Source organism: Carassius auratus, chromosome 45 (assembly GCF_003368295.1).
Source record: "Carassius auratus strain Wakin chromosome 45, ASM336829v1, whole genome shotgun sequence".
Lineage (NCBI taxonomy): Eukaryota > Metazoa > Chordata > Actinopteri > Cypriniformes > Cyprinidae > Carassius > Carassius auratus.
In genome coordinates, this window is record NC_039287.1 from 14,644,176 (window position 1) to 14,664,688 (window position 20,513).

Genomic DNA, 20,513 nt, shown 5'->3' on the forward strand with positions numbered 1-20,513 from the left:
TTTGTGCTTTTTGTGTCAAATTAAGCATAAGAGACTACTTTCAATAAAATTAAATAAATACATCTTACTGCCATGAAACTTTAACTACAGTGTATATAGGAATGTTTTTTTTAATTTTTGGATAATTTTAGAAAGGTACTTTTACTTTAGAAGTCACACGTAAAGTTTGTAAATTTAAATAACACATCTCTCTTATCCAGGCTCATATTTAGACTATACATGTACCAGCAGCAGGAACGATATCAGCATGGAGCGCACAAACTCCCCTGGCAGCAACGACACCATCAAGTTCCCATATAAACCAAAGGTAACAGATCTGTAGTCTACATAACCAGACAAATACAGTGTCCTCTAAGAAAGCTCAGAAGTGGAATTTATATTTGTGTATGTTTCAGGGCGACCCGTTAAGACCTGGTCCCTCTCTCTCCAGAGGGGCAGTGTAGAGAGTCTTTCTGGCAGGCCGCAATTTCTGGCTTCCTCCGACAGCAAACGAATGAGCACCGATCTCTCTGAACTGGAGCACAGATTGCCCTTTGCTCCCGCAGGTAACTTGACTCCTCAGTGCTGAATTGTCTTATCTTCCCAGAAATTCATTTAGAGACTGTGACCATTTAAATTTCATATATTTGATTTAGATTCATTAATGTGGAGTTTTTCTCTCTCTCTCTTTTGCAGTAGACACAAATATTGATGTATTTGTAAACTCCACCTTTCTATTCCTGTTACCAATTTTGTCCTCAGGTTGACATGTTAATAAAGAACACACACCACTAACAGTGTCCCTTTTATAGACATTGACCTCACATTTCTGTATTTACACTGGCTGAATAGTGCATACACTAGTACCTAGTGTTCTGCCGACCTCAGCCAGTGCGCCCAAACGCACATCAGACACAAAGAGCTGTATGGCATCTCCATTCATCCTTTGATCTGTCCTTCTGCAGTCACTCATTCCAGCAGGCTTCCTGCCTCTGCGCGGATGTATGTGTTTTCTGTATGTGTGTTGCATGTATGTTCTAATGTAGCTGAAGAATGGAGCGACATCCCTTACCCAGTCTGCTTTGCTGGCTGCACTACTGTCTCTCTCTGTCTCAGTACATACATTGTCTGCATGCCTGTGTTCGTCGCTACATGCGCGTGTCTGTATGTGTTTTTTGCAGCACGTCCACAATTTAAGCGAGGTCACCGTAAACGGCATCACATGGCACCATTCTGGACATTCCCAAGATCATCGTCACAGGTACCGGGAGTCCAGGGGAACCCAGCAAACAGCTTCTAATCAGAGAAGGGCGTCATGTGACGCACAAGCACGCATTGGTTGTTACTTCAGAATGTCTCATATCCTCCGTCACCCTGACTTAGTGGAAAAGAGTAGAAAAAGATGTTAAAGAACATTAACGGATGATCCCTATCCAAGTATTTGCATGGACATGCAAATTGCAGTGATGCGCAATTATAATTTCAAACTGTCAAATGATGATGGAAAATGTATCAATTAAATACCACAAATACTGCAAAAATAGCAAATATAAGAAGAGATGAGTAATTTAGTTTATTAAAATACTTTTAGAATTCCCACAAAAATCAAGATAAGGGGGCAAAAATTTCCCATATATTTAAAATTTATGTCTTCTAATATAGTTAATATCACTTTATCGTGAAGAGTAGTGTTTTTTGTTTTTTTTTTCAAATACGAGCATGATTGCAAATGAGATTTGTTGAATAAAACAGTGCAGTAAACAAAAAGTTAATATTAATTGACTTTTACTAACCTGGTTTACTGACTTTTGATAGGGCGCACCAGAAAATTTCGAGATATCATTTGTCATTATCGCATACCCTAGTATGCCGTGTCAAACATCAGTTTATAAATATCCAGAATTAATTGTTATTCTGTGGTCAGTTAGTAGCATTGTGAAACGCGAAGAAAGATAACCCAGGACACTGTTAACTTGTTCAAGTGTGAAAAGCCTTTTTGTGAGTGCAGTCTATGCACTCGTTACACCTGCTCTAAATGATTATTAGATTAGTGTTGATTCTCAGTGTCCTTGTATTTAAATCCAAAAGAAATTGGTTACATTTTGGCAACAATTTGTATTGATCTTATATCCAGCTAATATTTTCAGCTAGTTTTTCCAATCAATATTTTTTGTGTCAGATTTGACGGTGAATAGTGTTCCTGGAGTAACAGCCATTTTAATCAGTTCTTTCTCTTTCTCCTCCCTTTGCTCTTTTTGATTGTAGTGAACTGCAGGCAATGATTTTCACATCCCATGCTCATGACTGCTTCTGCCTCTTACCACTAGAGGCACTTTTTAATGCTATTAAAAAGAAATAAATCAGGAAAATCCCATAAGTACAGATTTTAAAGAGAGATTGGGATGTGGATTGATATGCCTGCCTCAGTCTTCCTGTTTGGCTTTGTAGAAGGTGAAAGGAGATCAGTCAACGTGTGTGTTTGTGTGTGTGTGTGTCTCTCTCTCAGTGGTCGAACACTAGCTCACCCTTGTCTTGCCTGCAGAAAGGATATCGCAATATGGTCTGCTTTTGTTTCGGCTTCCTCCACATACTGTACACACACGTTCATTAATTCAGTGGATGTGGGGATAAATCTCCTTCATTTTTGAGGGTCATTGCCATTATTTCTTCATCATCCTTAATAAAGCTGAAGGAAATGGGGACATTGAAGGATTGCGGGATTAAAAAAAAAATCAAAGCAGAAGTTGCATGATGAAGAGGTTATTAATTTGGTGTAACAATGAAAAAAATTAGATTTACATCATATTTTATCCCTCCTGCATGCACACTCTTAATCTGTCAATCATTTTTGTTATTCTCATAATCAATGTGGCATGGAAATTGACCTCTTCCGTCATTATTAATAATAAAGAAGTTATGGGAATATTCATTCATTCATTCATTGTATCCTTGGGAGAATAAAAAGTAACAGGGTTTACTTTAAGGTAGACAGGACTTTAGTTGAAAGGTTTGGATGCAACTTTGCATAGACCAGGTTAGTAAACATTGTTACACTTGTCCTATGCTAACTTGAAAGACAATGGGTACACTTTCGGAACAGAGAACCGTTTTCTGTTTTATATTATTTACTTTATTGTTTCATACACTACAGGATTAATTAAATTTTTTATTTTTTTAACCTGCCACAGATCGATGTACAGTATGTAGAGCTTGAGTTGTTTATTGAATTTTTGTACATATAGTAAATCATATTTAGTAAGTTGCAGTCTATTGTTAATGGTTGCATTTAATTTCTGCTGGTTCTGTTCTAGATGCTTTACCTGAATAATAGTTTGCCTACATTTAGATCTGTGTGTGTGAGTGTAATAGTCCTCTAATAGTCATGATTGGAGAGTACAGCTCCTGTCATCATTGCTGCTTCATGTTCCATAAATACAAACTTATTAAATTCCAAAACCAAAAAAAAAAAAGTAATTTCTATGATAGGAGCTGTCCGATCAGTGCAGGCCAAGCTGCCTGTGTGATTCTGTTGGTGTGGTCTGCTGATTTGGTGTAAGGTGTGTGTTTGTATTTGCTGGATGGCCTTGTGAGGGGTTTGGTCACGTGAAGGCCACATTCGACGAGATGCTGTCATGGTAGTGAGTTGGGAATTTAATCAGTGCAGCTGTCTGAGTGTCACATCCCTCTTGCTTCAGCCCTGGGGCGAGAGCTCATGCACTACCAATAAGACTTATCAGATTCCTCTTTTCTTTCCTTTCTCTCTCTTTCGTCTCTTTTTACAGCAACCTGTGAGCCTCATAGACGCAGTTCAGTGCAGGATCTTCCTGCCATTGGTACGGAGTCCAGTCAGGTAGGATACTTCAGTTTTAATTTTTCAGAGATGCAATGTGTAAGGAACTGGGAAGAGTTTAGATACAACAAACAATCTTCACTATAGCATTTTTACTAAAGCTGTTCCATATTTTATGCAAAAGTATCGCACATCTGATTATGCACTGGGAGGACACAGTGGTTCATTGAATAAAAAATTTATTTGTAAGAGGAGACAGTGGTGTTGTGGATCTAGATTTCCCCAAAGGGCTGTTGAACGGTCTTAAATTCTAACATCCAGTTCTGCTCCCTCACATTTGTCCTCCGTGCTCTTGGGAGTTCATCCACAGTTTGTTTGTTTGTTTTCTTTCTTTACTATTTTTTCTCTCCAAGTACTGCATTTTCATATGCTTTTTTATTTTAGATGGGTGAATTCCATTCAGATGTAAATATCGCTTTGTGCTAGTAATAATACACTGTAGATAATAAGTTTTAATGCTTTTAAAATGTTTTAATCTCAGCAAGGTTGTATTTGATCAAAAATACAGTAAAAATAGTAATATTGTGAAAAAATATTTTACAATTCAAAAATAAGTTTAATATATTTTAAATTGTCATATATTCCTGTGATTCCTATTCATTACTCTAGTAGTTGTGCCGCGTAATTTTTTGGGGGAAACTATGATGCTTTCTTCCCGGATGAATAAAAAGTTCAAAGGAACAGCATTACTATTTGAAATAGATATCATTTGTATCATTATAAAAGTCTTTACTGTCACTCTTGATAGTTTTTATGCATTTCTGAATTTCAACTTGTATGCTAATAAACATTAATAAAAATATAATGTCCTCTGAATGTGTGAGAGCAGTTAAAATCCAAGGTAGGACTTTCAGTATTAGATCTTGGGTTTCAAATGAATTGTAACTATTGTTGCACACATGAATGTAAATAGCTATATTGCTTCCATAAGGTGACCATAATATGCACACTTTTTTAGAAGGGCCTTTTATAAAAGGATCTGTAGCATCTTCTCCCTGCAGTGCCCTTCAAGAGCCTTTAGAATCCCTAATATTTTATTGTCATTATCAAAAGTCATTTTATAACTGATATATTGTTTGACCAATTACAGGATAGTAGGAACAGCAGCAGAGCATCCAGTCCCAGTGTGAGGATGTTTACGCCAGACAAGACGGGTACAGTCAAGAGTTTTCCTCTTAACCATCAAACTCTCACATATACACATCTACATTTGAACAATGGATTGTATAAATGTTTAATAACCTGGGGTTATAGCTGATGCATTATTATCTGACAGCTTTGTGTACGCTTGAAATGACATCATTGCAGAATGTGAAATTTTATAAAGAGATTATGAGCACACTGCTTATGTTCCCTTCGTGTGACCTCAAAGTTCACGTCCTCAGTGTGTTTGCATGTGTAAATCAGTATCTGTGACATTAAACAACTCAGGCAGAGCTGCAGACGTTACGTAATCAGCAATGATTTAAGATGCTTTCCTGCCTGACAGTCACAGTCCTGGACTGAGATGAGAGACTGCTGTTTATCACTCTCTGTTTCTGCAGATTACCAGAGTTTACTGTTAGCATTAAATAACAAATTAAAAACGCTTGAGACCCGTTCACACCAAGCACGATAACTATAAAGATAACAATAAAGATATAATTCTAAAAATCGTTCTCAATATTAAAGAATAGCAGAGTCCACACCACAACTATAACGATAAAGGCACAGAGAAACGATATCGTTGGAATCACTTTCAGAACGATTTTTTTTTTCTGATGAACGATAAAAACACTTCCAACCAATCAGAATCAATCCTGCTGTTATGAGCTCGAGAATTTAAAGCAGCAGACGCGCGTCCGCTTAGAATACACAGACAATATTGTTTGCTGGTGTGGACGCTCATATAGTTATCTTTATAGTTATCGTTCTTGGTGTGAACAGGCCTTTACTGCTTCAGATCAAATATTATAAATAAGCAGTGATACAGATGGAATAAATCAGATCTTCTGTCCTCAGTTGATGGTTTTCTGATGTTTCTTCATTCTTGTAGACACCAATGGCTCAGATAACTCCATCCCCATGGCCTATTTGACCCTGGACCATCAGCTACAGGTACACACTTCTAAGTTGAGCTATTAGAGAGAAAGTTATAGATGTGTACGATATGATGCAATACAGAATTTGGTATGATTTTGGCCCCAAAAATAGACTTAAATGTGAAACTATGAAATGCTTCACATGAAGAAAAAAAAAAAAAAAAACAGCAGCATTTTCTGTTTTTCAGCACACACTGTCTGGAATTTTCATTTTGGTGCATCACTAATTGTGAAGCATGACTGCACGTGCATGGAAACTGTTTAGTCTATATCTGTGGTGTGGATGGTTTTGTTTCCAGGGTGCTGCGGTATCCCTCCTCTCAGAAAAGTTTCCCCAAGATGTTAAAACAGCCCTCTAATTGAATCAAGGCTGGGTTTTAATGGCTATTTATATGGTGTAATTCAGCTATAAATACATGGCAGCTGATTTAGAGTGAGGCATTTTGATATTTTGGGGTTCAGGCCATGGCTGGTATAAATATCACTTGTCCATTTCAGATTAATTAGCCAAAAGCGGTGACATTTGATGAAAGAATCTGGGTTTGTTTGCAGCCTCTAGCCCCGTGTCCAAACTCCAAAGAATCAATGGCAGTGTTTGAGCAGCACTGTAAGATGGCACAAGAGTACCTGAAGGTGCAGACAGAGATCGCTCTTCTCATACAGAGGAAGTAAGTCTGGAATCCCAGTCAATTCATAGAATTAGTATGGTGTTCCCCAGGATTTTTATTGTGAACTAGAGCTATTATAAATTTATTTTAATAACTGAAATATCCTTATAGCTAATTTAAAATATAAACTTTAATAGTATATAAATAATAGTAAAACAGCACTGGAGTTTCCACAATGCCAATATCAGTGCAGTTTCACAGTAAATGCAGTATAATGTCTATAACAGTTGTTCAAACTCCATTAAACGTATTAAATGATAAACGTAAAATAAAATGTGAAATAAAATGTTTGTACTACAGATAACTAAAACAACAATGCCATGATAAACTAAACACCAGAGTCTTCTCTAATATACATCTCTTCAGGAAAGAGCTGATAGATGAGCTGGACCAGGATGAGAAGGATCAGCAGAACGCGTGTCGCCTCGCTCAGGAGCACAAGAAGCTCCTAGAGGAGAACAAGAGTCTGTCGACTTACTACCAGCAGTGCAAGAAACAACTGGAGCTGATCCGAGCGCAGCAGCAAAAGAGACAGGGCACCTCATGAACCTCTTTCATTATGAAACAGAGCTAGGCTGAACTCTATAATCACAGTTATCCCTGTTATCTTGTCCTCCCTGATCCAAACAATGGGGTGGTTAATCTATAGTTTGGCCCAGAAACCCCTTAATTCTGCCTGTTAAAGCACCCATGAAACCTGTGAAGATGGTAACCGAATGAAATGTGCTTCACAGTTCAGGTGACCGTGTGTCATTTCCATCAGTGAAATCTGCTCCAAGATCCTTCACTCAACTGCACAAACATACAGCGTTCCAGGTGTCCATGAATCCCGCAGGATATGCAATAGCAGGGCCACAATTAAAGCCAGGTGGGTGTGAAACACAGACTGATAAACACGCGCAGATCTTCAGAGATCTACAAGTCTAAATGAGCCAGCAAATGCTTTTTTATTTTCAAAAGAGGAAACCTGCATTTTAAGTAGCGAGATGTTTAAAAGAAAGGATGTAAAATGAGGTCTTTCCCCTTCCTCGGACATCCCAGAATTCCCTGTGGGGTTTGCCGTTCCCCTCGATTAGGTGTTGGTCCTTGAGAATGTGAAAGCAAAGTTATATACAAAAGCTATTTTTAATCGTTTTCAATTTAGATTTTAATTTTGTTCCATTCGCTTTGCGTGTACTTTTCATTTTATTAACCCCTTTTTATGAAAAAAAAAGTGCTATAGACGTTTCCTTTTTTCTTTTTTGATTTGTCTGCCCTAAAAAGTGTTAGAATGTATTGATTGAAATCGGGGGATGTATCTTACATATGCCTTGCATGTCAACCTTGTGTTCATGAAAAAACAAAGGACAGTCTGTTTGTATGTGCAGCCTCACAACGAAATGCAGTTTGTAATCCATTTCCTGTAACATCCCATCCATTTGAAAACCATCGCTCTAGAAGAACAAAAGAAATGGACTTGAGTGTATGTGATTGTGCGTACAAACATTTTAATCATGACTTCAGTGTTCTTGTGTTTCTTTGCTTTATCTAGATCTGTATGGTAATTCCTCCAGGGTTTTCAGAGATCCGCTTTATAGTTTTTGTCGCAAGTGCGGGAAAGACGCTGTTTCTCCGAGCTTGATTTATCTCTTTTTAGTTCACGTGATGCCTTGGGGTTGTATCGCTTGCATTTTACTTGACTTGTTTTGTTGCTTTTACTGCAATGAGACAACTCTCATTATGCGCTTAATGCAATTAGGAGTTTAGAAACGCGAGTGAGAGGTTTAAAAGGCCTGCGAATGCAACTTGAATGAAATCAAGAGAGATCAGATTGTTGTCTGATCTGAAAGATCTTGTCAATATGCTGCAGAAATCATGAAATTAAAGGGCAGTTGACCCACTCTGGTTCATTTTAGTTCAGTTCCTTGTTCTTACCACTAGTTTTACATCCCTGTACTTAATTTAAGAGAAATCGGACCCATGTTGATATAAAACGTATGAATACCTTTTACATTGTCATAGTTTTACTTTGTTGCCCCCAATACAAACTCGACCCACGTTTTTGCACAATCCCACCATGACTGGCTCTCACTGAAAGCTCACTATACCGTGAACATCTTGAGCAGGGTAAAGACACATTTGGATGTTAAAGATCTTCAAGTGAGTTAGTTCTCTGCAAATCTTTTTGCTTAACAGTGAAGTGGTGTATTTTATTTTAGTATTTTAGAGTTCAATGTTCATAATTATTAGTTTCTGTACTGTGCTGTAAATAAGATGTCTGATTTCTTAAGCTGTTGGGAACGGGAATACACAGGTGAAGGTGGCATCTTGAAATAAATGGAACAGGTAAACATGCCTTGGGACTGTCTGTGCTGTTTCTGGTCTTCACGTCAACATTTTTATAAACAGGATGTTGTTCACAAACTCTCTCTCTCTTTATTTCTATGCATACATTAATTTGGATTTAGAATAAAATTGTTCACGTAAATGCAAATACATAAATTATGTAACCATAAATTTAAGTTAGCAGATGTATACAATGTATAAAATGTATTTTTATCTTATTTGATAATATAAAGAAATAAGTTTGGTGTTCTGCAGTGACTGGATATGCAGTTTAATTATGTGTAATTATGTATAGGTGTTGCTGTAGAAGTATTTAGTATTATATGCATACATATGTTTAAGCAAGGTAAAGATGCAGTATTCTAGTGTTGATCTAAATTAATTCTATGTGTACATAATCACATTATACCAGCAACTGGGTTTTAGAAATTCTAAAACCCAGTTGCTGGTATAATGTGATTATGTACACATAGAATTAATTTAGATCAACACTAGAATACTGCATCTAAATTAGAATACATCTTTCATTAGAGCAGTCATGCTAAGATTGGCAGGATATTCCTTAAGAGAAATTGCATTTAATGCCTGTAATTATACAAATTCTAAATGAAAGATAAATGAATAATTAAAAAATATTTTCTCCATTATTTATATACAGGTCCTTCTCAAAAAATTAGCATATTGTGAAAAAGTTCATTATTTTCCATAATGTAATGATAAAAATTAAACTTTCATATATTTTAGATTCATTGCACACCAACTGAAATATTTCAGGTCTTTTATTGTTTTAATAGTGATGATTTTGGTATACAGCTCATGAAAACCTAAAATGTTATCACTATTGTATATTCAGAGTGCCCTGCGGTTACTGGGAATTATTTATTCAGAGTGCCCTGCAGTTACTTTGGACATTATTTATAGAAAAGGAAGCACCAGTGGAAGTTATATCTTGGAATCAACACTTAGCCATCGATTGGGTTAACCTTGGAATATTCCTTTAATGTTTTGACGATGTAATACTTATTTCAACCAGAAGAGAGAGATAGAGCTTACGCCATTCATTGCTCTTCATCCGCAGACCCTTCCTGTCTCAAACAAAGGAATCTGGTGTGATGCTGATCAAACACACACAATTGACACTGACAAACACTACATACATCAAGTATTTCTTCAAAAATTACTGAACCATAATTTCTTGAGGTAAAAATAAAGTAGTAAATAAACAGAATCATTAGCAAAAGAAGTAATAGCCAGTATCTTCAGATAAAGGAACTTGAGGGAGGTGGTGTGTATTACAGCCAAGAATAACAAGTATTGTGCAAATCAGGTTCAAATTTTACCTGCGCTGTACAGTTGCATGTGCTTGAGGTTGGAGCGACTTGAATCAAACTCATTCAATCTACATGATGTAATTCTGTCTCTTTGGTGAGGTATTGTGTCGTGGCTTCTCTGGCCAGTGTTTAGTGTTCAGGAGGTTGAGAAAGGGACTGAGGGTATTGTTTAGGGGCCATCGGATGAGATGCTGTCATCCTGGCCTTTTGTTTTTTGTTGTTCAGAGCGATGGCGAGAAATGAGAAACCGATTATGGGGGGTTTAGGGTGACCGGAGGAACCCTGGGCTTCAATGAGGTCATCAGGAACAGTTAGTTATACATTACAGAAACTGCAGGGCAGTCATGACATTTCTGTATCTCTGTGTGCCGGATTACAGTTTGTGAAGCAATTGTGAGTTAGAAGCTGATGCAATAAAATCATACAAGTTGTTAATACCAATGTGAAGCATTCCCCAGACAGCAAAGCATTTATTTATTTTTTTATCTTGCACACTCTATCACCAGTATTCCTTGGAAATACTTGTCATTTTCAATGCATCAACATTCTCTTTTGTTGCTGTTGGTGGTGAGAAAGTTTCTCTGAAATTTGTATTAGATCTCTCTCATCCTCTCTCTCTCTCTCTCCCGCTCTCCCTGTAACCATGGTAACTGCCTGGAAATAGGCTAGGAATGGTAGAGGTGGTTGCAGTTTTTAGTAATGGCCAGAATTTGGGTCACAATATCTGTATATCAGTCTATAAATTCCACAGTGTTCCAGATAACTTCTTTCATTAATCAGAATGATTCCCTGGCCAGCACTTTTCAAATGTGGCTACAGGCGATTCTTCGCATGCTTGTGAGCACAGATCCTCTGAGACCCTTCAGAGGAGACAAAGAGAGCTCGGCTCACTGCTGTTGGTGCACCAGTCTCAGGTCTTTGATTCGCTTGTTTTCCTCTAGCATCTAAAGGATGGAGAGAATAAAAATGAGCTTCTGGTACATAATGTGAATAGTTTGTCCCTGAAATAAATTGGTAAATGGTTTATGTATCCTGATACAATGCTTTAGATCTTTTAAAGAGAGACATGTTCCCTCTCACTCAAATCTGCACTTTTTATTTTAACAGTGCCATTTTCACACATTGCATTTGTTGAAACTGTGAGTCCCTGTTGTTGATTTGAGGGAGCCTGTGGCTTACAAACCATGATGAGCAAGTTTTCACTTCATCATTTACATCTTCCCTGTTTCTTCAAGTGCAAGACAACGAATATATGAACATTTAAGAATATATCTGACTCTGTGCTTTGCCTTCAGCTTGTCACTTTGTATTGAATAACTTCCATTTTAGAAACAATATTGTTCTTCACTGAAAATAGTTCCAAATGAAGTCAAATCAAATGAACCTCCGTGCACATCCGAGATTAGATGGTAGTGGAAATTTCTTTCCTGAATGAGTCAGGAAATAAATCAATTGGCTGTTATTGAAATGACTCATTCTTAAAATGAAGTAGTGTTATTGAACAAATCAGTTGAGTAATTGATTCAATGACTCGCTCATAAAGGAAGTCATTTGTTGGACACTGTACTATCCTTGTGTAGCAACACAGCTGATGCTGGTAGGTTAAGTGATAGTACAACATGGTGGATGTGATACGTCTGAATTTACTTTTTAACAGTTGTGAAAGAAGTTCAAATTCAAATGTAGTACCTGCTCAGACAATATATGATTTTAGACGCACTGTCATTTGTTTTTCATTCTTGAATGAATAGGTTCTTGAATGATTCAATGACTCGTTCATAGTTCAAATGTTATTGAACGAATTGGCTGGGTAATTGATTAACTTATAAAGCCCGTCGGTTGTTCAATTTCTTAATAAATCTGTGTTTGAAAGAATCGGTTGAGATAATAGTTAAATGGAAAAAAAGACTTGTTTCATACCCAAAAGAATCAGTATTGTTTATCATTATAAAACAATTGGGTTGACTGAATAATTAAAATGACTGACTCATGAAGACAGCCACTTGTTGCCATCGTCTGACATAAAAACCTGCAAAAATCCCCTCCGCTGATGAAATGCTCAAACACAGACGGCCGCAGTGATGCAAACAGTGAAAAGTCCCAGTTCTGCTGGACTCTTGCTCATCAGATTAGAGAAGCAGATGACTATGCTCAATAGTATATACACAAGAATTCAAGATAATCATGGCTTTTTATTCTTAAAAACCTTCGGTTCAGCCGAGGAAAACGAATCGAGACAAAGAATCGAAATAATTGAATGATAATGTGACCGTGAGAGAGACGGAGAGTCAAACCGAACCAGCTATTTTTGTGATCGCCTGTGTGAGTGGGTGACACGGCTTAGGTGGAAAGGTAATGGTTTTGAGCATGTGGAGTAATGAACATCTCCCTGCACAGCACAGGAGCTTCAAAACTGATGAGTCATCTCGCGCACCGTTTGTTCGGATTCAGTCAGACATGCCCCAGAGAGTGTACTGTAACTGCTCACCTACAGAAATCTAATTAGAGAGTCTGGATGTACAGGATTTCATCCGTTTAATCCAGCTAACAGGGGCTGAATACACACAGCCTCTAGTATACAGTGAAGAGCAGACCACATGGAGGGAGATGATAGCCTGAGTGCATAACTGGATCCCGTTTACGTAGTCTTATCATCTTCAGGCATTATGAGCAAACAGGATGTTAATTTAGCATTTATAGAGTCTCAAGGGCCTCTAACATTTTTTTTAAAGGGAGCAGATTTGCTTTGGAAGAAGCTTTGATATTTTTAATTTACGATTGAGTGTACAATCCGTAATTGGCAACACCTTTGAACAGCAACGCTCTCTCATGCCTCTGTGGTGAGGTGTTTTCAAGCTTTGTTTTCAACGTCAGTATTAATTCCTGTGGTTCTTCGTGTGCTAACTCATCAGTTATAGACATTTAGTGTTTTTAGACATAGATGTGCTTGCACTTAGGTGAGCTTTCAGAGCAAAGGTAGCTCTGTTTACAGATTCTCATTTTATAAACCGCACAAAGGATTTGCTTCAGTGGCCAGCCTGTAGAACATAGTTTCTGTCTCTGCACTTCATAACGGTGTACGAAGTTGTTTAATGTGTACAAATGGATTAGATTTATTGTTATGCTGATCTCGTGCATTTATAGAATGCCCATACGTCTATTTTAAACAAGTGCATGCATTTTGAAAGTATCATCCTGAAGATAATTGTGATATTAAGATTCAAAGGGATTTTTCTCCTGATTCATCACTGATAAATTTGGTACAAACGTAATTTCCTTTTTCCTCTCTTTTGACATAAACTTAATCACTATGGTAAACAGGGCAGTAAACACTGGTTTGCTTTCAGTACAAGATGCGGCTGATCAAGAAATGCAGGGTTTCTACTGCCAAGAACAAAACTATTAGTTTGGCTCTGGTTTGAATTCTAAAACAACCTTTAATCACCCACACACACACACACACACGCGTATATACATGCATAAACACCCGCACTTGGCCTCAGCTGACAAGTGTCCCATATAACAGCCTGTCAAATATGCAAGTTCTGTCTTTTATCTGAATGTCTAAAGATATTCTGCAGAGTAACAACTTTTTGTCCAAGATTTGAAGGAGAGGTCCTCCAAAAGTGGAAGATTAGTTCAACCAGATATGAAGGATCTATCATCATTCACTTACCCTCATGTCGTTCCAAAACCTGTCTGACATGCTTTCTTCTGAATGGGGACTGAGGCATTCAGGCACAAAAATATGATTTTTGAACATGAATAGATATTATCTATTAAAAAATAGTTTTCTGTAGTTGAAATAAAGATGATAAATAGGTGAAAAATGGAAATAAAATACTACTAAAATATATAAGCCTAAATATAAATGTTAAAATAAACTAGCATGTGACAAAAGCACATAAAAATTACAATTAAAATTTGAATTAAAACAAAGTATAAACAAATGCAAATTCAATAATTACTATAATATGTGTATAAATAGAACTGAAATACTTTTTTAGATTTGTGTTAAACTCAAGGCTGTGTATGTGTGTATATATATATATATATATATATATATATATATATATATATATATATATATATATATATATATATATATATATATATATATATATATATATATACATGCTAGTTCTCTCATGAACAAGCCATTAACAAGGTTATAGGTTAAGGCTCATGAACAAGCCAATAAGGAGGTTATTTATTAGCTACAGCCTCAGTTCTCTTTGAAAATAGTGGCCAAAGTATTCTTCCAAAATTCTCTCTTTGTGCTGCACAGAAGTAGGACTAAGTCATATGGGTTGTTGTGAATGATAATTTTTTTTAAACAAGCATTTACCTTAATATGTTATATGTAATATGTTAATAATGTTATGAATATGTATATTATTAGTAGTAGTAGTATTTGTATTACTATTATTATTACAAAGCAAGAACAATCTTTTTGGCCTATTTTCTATTTTTGTAATGTGTGCAATTCTTTATATGAGTGAGAGTATGGGTGAAAGTGTACCGTCCTGTGTGCGCAGAGGTGTGCAGTGTTCTCAGGGGGGAAGTGTTACCTGTCCTTTAGGTAACCTGAGCTGTTGTTAGTATCTGTGTGGTGTCTGTGTTGTGAATGGCGGTTAGCCTGCTCCCTGAGGCTCTGCTGGGGAAGCAGCAATTGACGTAATCAAAGCATTTGACTTGAAATTCAATGTTGGCTGGCCTCTGAGGATACGGCTGAGTTTACGTCTTTGTGCCTCTGTCGGGGCTTGCCTCGCACCTTAGCGATCCAGTATGTGGATGTCATTTGGCACCGTGTTGCACTGCAGTAACCGCAAAGTCAATTAATCTCCTCTGAAATGAGTCATCAAGTGTGGCCGACTGTTGTGTATTCGGCTGGTTCAAGGGGGCCTGTTTTGATTTGACACCAGTCCTTACTGTTATGACTCATACCTTTCGGCAGCTGGCGGGATTTGACATGTCGTCTGATATTGCGTTGTGCTTCGCTGAACTTTTTGGGCAATTTTCATGCAGCTGTACCGCAATTTTCATATTTTTCTAGAGTTTCTGATCATCTTTTGCAAGGTAACTTTTAAAAATAACGTTAAAGGAACACTCATTTTCGAACTCCCAGAGTAAAACAGTTGAGTTTTACTGTTTTCGAATCCATTTAGCTGATCTCTGGGTCTGGTGGTAGCACTTTTAGCTTAGTTCAGCATTGAATCTGATTAGACCATTAGCATTGACCAAAGAGTTTCAATATATTTTTCCTATTGGAAACTTGACTTCTGTAGTTTCAAGTAGTTTTCGTGTACTAAGACCGACAGCAAATGAAACAGCATCTTTAGCATGCTGTCCTTTTGAACTTACTGCTCATCAAAGAATCCTCTAACAAAAAATGCATCATATAAATATTAAGCAACAACCGTTTTCAACATTATAATAATAAATATTTTTTGAGCACCAAATCAACATACTGGAATGATTTCTGAAGGATCATGTGACACTGAAGACTGGAGTAATGGCTGCTCAAAATTCAGCTTTACCTTCACAGGTATAAATTACAGTTTTAAAATATATTCAAACAGAAAACCGCTATTTTAAATTGTATATGTACATGCATGTATGAATATATACCTTCTACCCTATGCATACATATACATGTTAGTACTTGTCCACTGTCTTGGTGGAGGAGGTTCAGAGAAATTCATTCTGCAAGCGCTCCATTTGAGCCTTAAATATGACAATGTGTTGAAGTGGTAATTGCAGAGGGAAGTTTCAGAGCTTTTTGTTTGTTTAAGCTGCAGTGGGGCCACTTTCTCTCACTTTAGGTTAGTTCATAAAATAAAAGGTCCCATCCAAAATGCAAAGTCTACATTGTATCTTGCTTGTTCTCCCTATATCTACCTGTCTGTTTGCCCGATAGAATGGTGGTGGGAATCAGAAGTCTCATGACTTTGATGGTCTGCCTTAAATCAATCAGTAACTCAATCTCAATCCGACGGTGCGGGGGGCCCCTGGGAGACGACCACAGGGAAAGGTCAGCAAGTGCAGGAATGCCACTTGAACTCCTTGGCTTTTCATTTGGGGACATTGAGTCCTTGTGAATGTTTCTTGTGCAACAGTCAGCACCATAAATGACTGTTCTAATCCTTCAGACAACTAAGAATATTCTATATGCATATAAGCTGAAACAGTGTGAGAGATTTTTCTAATTATTTTGCATGTGAATCACTATAATAATTGTAATATTCTTTAAAGCTCTCTATGTTGTTCTCATAGTGTAAAGAAAAGGGTAACTTGATAATTAGGCTAAGTACACATATTTCATAGCCAGAAGAAGCAATATTTGTTTTTTGTTTTTTAATGCATTTCTATTTCTTTTTTTAAATTCCTCTTTATACGACTCAACTGGACTGTTTCTTGTATACACTTAATCCAACATTGAGACAGGGAGCCCTGAATTATAAAATAAGAAAAACAAATTAAATGTCTGTGGCTGCTAAATAATTCATGATTACATGCATGTTCCCTCGGGGAAGGATTCTACACTATAAATGAGAATATTTCTCAAGCTCTCTGGTGCAAAATATGCTGAAATTAGGAGCTGATCCCCGGGTAGACTGCATACACAGTCATCTCTCTTTAGGTGCAAGTACTTGGTTGCTTACAATAATTAATATAGCCTATTGTTGTCGTTATTGCATTAAAAGTGATTGTTATATTATGGATTTGGGGGGGGGGGGCTGTTTTTTTTTTTTTTTTTTTTTTTGGCAGTTTTGTGCAGTATGTTGGTTTTGAACACCTATAGTTCAAAACCCCCAGACTAAAATGTTAGCATTTTCATATTTGTATACAAATATATAAATGCAGTACAACCACACTGGCATAGATGAATTCGATAGTGAACTATATAATGAAGGAAAGATTTGACTGAAAGGTTGAACATTCACAGGACAAGTGCATTTTTAATGCATGACAGGGCAAGTCACATTTGCTTTATTTTACAAATGTACTGATAATAATATTTGTTGGCCAAAATATGTATTTAATGCTTTCACATTTTTGTAAGTTATCTTTTAAGTTATTTTAAATGCTCTAATGGTTCATTTTTTTCTTCTTTTTTTATAATCAAAAGTTGTCAGTGTGTTTGCTGAAATCATTTTTGTTTCAATAACGGTGGAAATTTTCAGTTTATTTTTTTTGTAGCCAATACTTTAAGCTATATGCCGATATATGAATTAATATTAATAATAAAAAACCTACACTGAGAAATATTCACACGTAAAATCTGCTACTTTTTAAAAATAAAAAATAAGTATTTAAAATGACATTTTCTGAATAAACTAATTTGATATTACAAATTTTAAATAAAGCTTAATAAAAAGATACTGTATGTGCCTATACGCAGACTGATCAAATAAATTTTAACTAATATATTTCTCATTTTAGGTTTATTTTTCAGTGCAATCACAGCATAGTATATAGAATTTGTCTTTATATAATTATTTTTTAAAATAGTAATAAATAACAAATACAAATTAAAATATTTTGAGTGAACTAATTTAATATTACAAAGAGTGAATTTACAGCATAGATAAAGATGTAATGTTCGTTATGAACAGGTCAGTAGCCCGCACATCCACACGTTTCAAACGTCCAGTCGGTTTCAATTTTTATGTATCGTCCTTTAAAGTTTTTCAAGACGTGATCTGAGTCCTCGTCTAGGATCAGCCTGTACTCGTGAAACTGGCTTCGGAACACACGTCGACTGTCCCCGCCACTCTAATTCGCGAATCGCGGCTGCGCACATATTTGGAGTAAGGTACCTTGCCGCTGGAGGCAGCAACGCAATGCGCAGCGCGCGCTATGTTGTGAATGAGGGATGGGATGACGTCAGTGCGCGAATGTCAACAATGTAGCGATTGAGAGTAGGCGTTTCATTCGAGTGTAACAAACAGAGGAGACGGAGCCGCACGCTGTAGAGATCATCACACACATTTATATACATTCACACATTTTTATAAACACTTTTACAACCATAAACGTGCTTTTTTCCTCCTAAAGGAAAATATTGAAAGAGTGCACCGCAAAACGTGATCTCCCTGCAACCCGGGGGCTTTAGGAGTCTGCAAGGAAGTCATCATGTGAAAAAACATATATATATTTGCTAACCGGACAAAAGGGCTGTATCACAAGGAAAAAAAGCTAGGCTGAAGGTGAGTTGCATGATAATATTTTTGCTCGATGCGTCCTGTGCGTTACATGTGATTCGTCTGTCGCAAATGGAAACGGAGCGCCAAAACTTGTGTTTTTGAGTGGGCTATTTCACATTCACAGCTACCAGGTTCTTGGGAGGATTTGTGTCACAAAATATTGGCAAATATCACAGAAGGGGAAAAACTCGACCGCATGCTACTTGGGTTTTCTTCATCTGAAAAACACACTCCCTTTTAAACGTAAGGTTACCACATCCTGTTGTGCAGCAGTGACATAGTTGAGTGTGTTTGCTAGTAGTGGGATGCACTGCGATCCCCGGGGGGAGGAGGGGTCAGGCATGGCTTGTTTTCGCTTAAAAGAAAGAAGTTGTCACTCGGCCTTGACCGATCATAAAACGACAGAGACCCACCGGTGTAGATTCCCGCCTCCCTTTCTTCCTATTGAATGGATACGTTGAGAAATAAAGCGGGTTTCGGTTGTTTAATAATTATCGCAACGGTTTTTTAAATTAACATTATTATTATTATTATTTGCCTTAATGATTACCCAGTTCATATATTGTATACAAATTTGCACGAGGGTTTAATCTAGCGTGCATGGTGCTGCATATCAGCTCATTGCAGTTTCAAAGCTCAATCAGATAAAAATACACGGCTGTCGGAAAATGTGCTTACTGCAGTGGGTTGTAAAAATGGGAAGCAAGCTGTCTTTGTTTTGCGCAGCAACATCTCTGATGTAAACCACAGCCAATGCATTACACACTCTGATTAATCCGCGTAAAATCAGCAGAATATTTGCTGTGTAAGGGACGGCGAGCCTTATTTGGTTCAGCAGCCAATGCAAACATCTCGACTACCATTTAAAGGAACGAGGGAAGGCTGGATCACCCGGTCTTCATAAAGCAACCGATGAACTTCCTTCATGCAGGTGTTTCGCATTAAGTTCCGCGTTTGAATAATGCGACTAATTTAACGGACACCAGCAGAGGTGGATGTAATAAGCGCGGGCGCGAGCGTTCGGGAATGTGGTGTCATACTTCTCTTTCTGCTGCTGCATGACGCTGAAGCGCACTTTTTTTTCTTTTCTTTTTTGGTGCAGGAGTTTATGTGGTTATAAGTTGTTATGAACGAGTTAGTGGTTTTATTTCCCAAAATTTAAGTCACCAATTCCCGCTTATGCTTTAATAAAGACAATACGAATGTAGATTTATGTTGTAGCCCAATATGTAGCTAGATATAGATATGGTTTGTGCTGAGAATCCTGGACTATAATAAAATATATATGTACATAGGCTAAACATATTTCAGTCACTTCAATTAACGAATTAATTCCGGTTATTCAGAGTGAGTTGACAGGCGTCTGAATGAATCAATGTTATGAGGGCATTTGAAATGAGGTGATGCAGCAGTTTGAGCTGCGCGTGCATTCCTTTGTTTGCGACGCTACTGAACCATCCAGGATATTTTTCCTTTGCCCCAGATAGGCTACATGACGGACTGAAATGTTGATGTCTTTGTTGTATATTTTTGCATCAATTTCGAATTTGCTATACATTTCCTATCGCCCTAATAGCCTATTAATAGGATCGCTCTTTTTAACACTTGTCCCTTATGAAACTGTTTACACTTGCCCATTCCCTTTCTATGCGTTCAATGTAGACTGTAGTAAAAACCATAGCTAGCAAAACCTACGTTATTGTCTCATTTTAACTGAGTGTGCTTTTATGTTTGTAAATTGATTTGAATAGATATAGAAACACGTGCATAATCTCGTGTTGCAGATTTGACGCCATGTTTTTTTTATATATATATACAGTCTCATGCGTTCAAGCTCAACGCTGTCCCTCCCCTGATGGAGATCAAAGATATCCATTTTGCATCAGCAGATGTCGTAAAGTGATAGTTATTTAAAATAGTGTACATTCTTTAATCACTTTGTTTGACACACACAATTTCAAATTGTTCACTTTCTTCTTTCGTTAAACACAAACGATGTAGTAAGGTAGAATGACAGCCTCAGTTACCATTCACTACGTTGCATCTTTTTTGCATCATACAGTGAAAGT

At 37.0% G+C, this 20,513-nt stretch overlaps 1 protein-coding gene across 2 annotated transcripts; it reads left to right on the forward strand.

Moving 5' to 3' along the window:
• The first annotated feature begins 180 nt into the window (after nucleotides 1-180).
• On the forward strand, nucleotides 181-8,913 carry LOC113063373 (mitogen-activated protein kinase kinase kinase 7-like). Of its 2 annotated transcripts, XM_026233705.1 has the most exons (7): nucleotides 181-307; nucleotides 396-545; nucleotides 3,762-3,829; nucleotides 4,920-4,983; nucleotides 5,865-5,926; nucleotides 6,463-6,578; nucleotides 6,945-8,913. In XM_026233705.1, exons 2-7 carry the CDS (start codon nucleotides 494-496, stop codon nucleotides 7,123-7,125), a joined length of 543 nt encoding a protein of 180 aa, XP_026089490.1. In that variant the 5' UTR covers nucleotides 181-307; nucleotides 396-493; the 3' UTR covers nucleotides 7,126-8,913. The 2 variants fall into 2 exon arrangements, with proteins under 2 accessions (XP_026089490.1, XP_026089491.1); XM_026233706.1 differs by lacking the exons at nucleotides 181-307; nucleotides 396-545 and adding an exon at nucleotides 1,196-1,240.
• The last annotated feature ends 11,600 nt before the right edge of the window (nucleotides 8,914-20,513 follow it).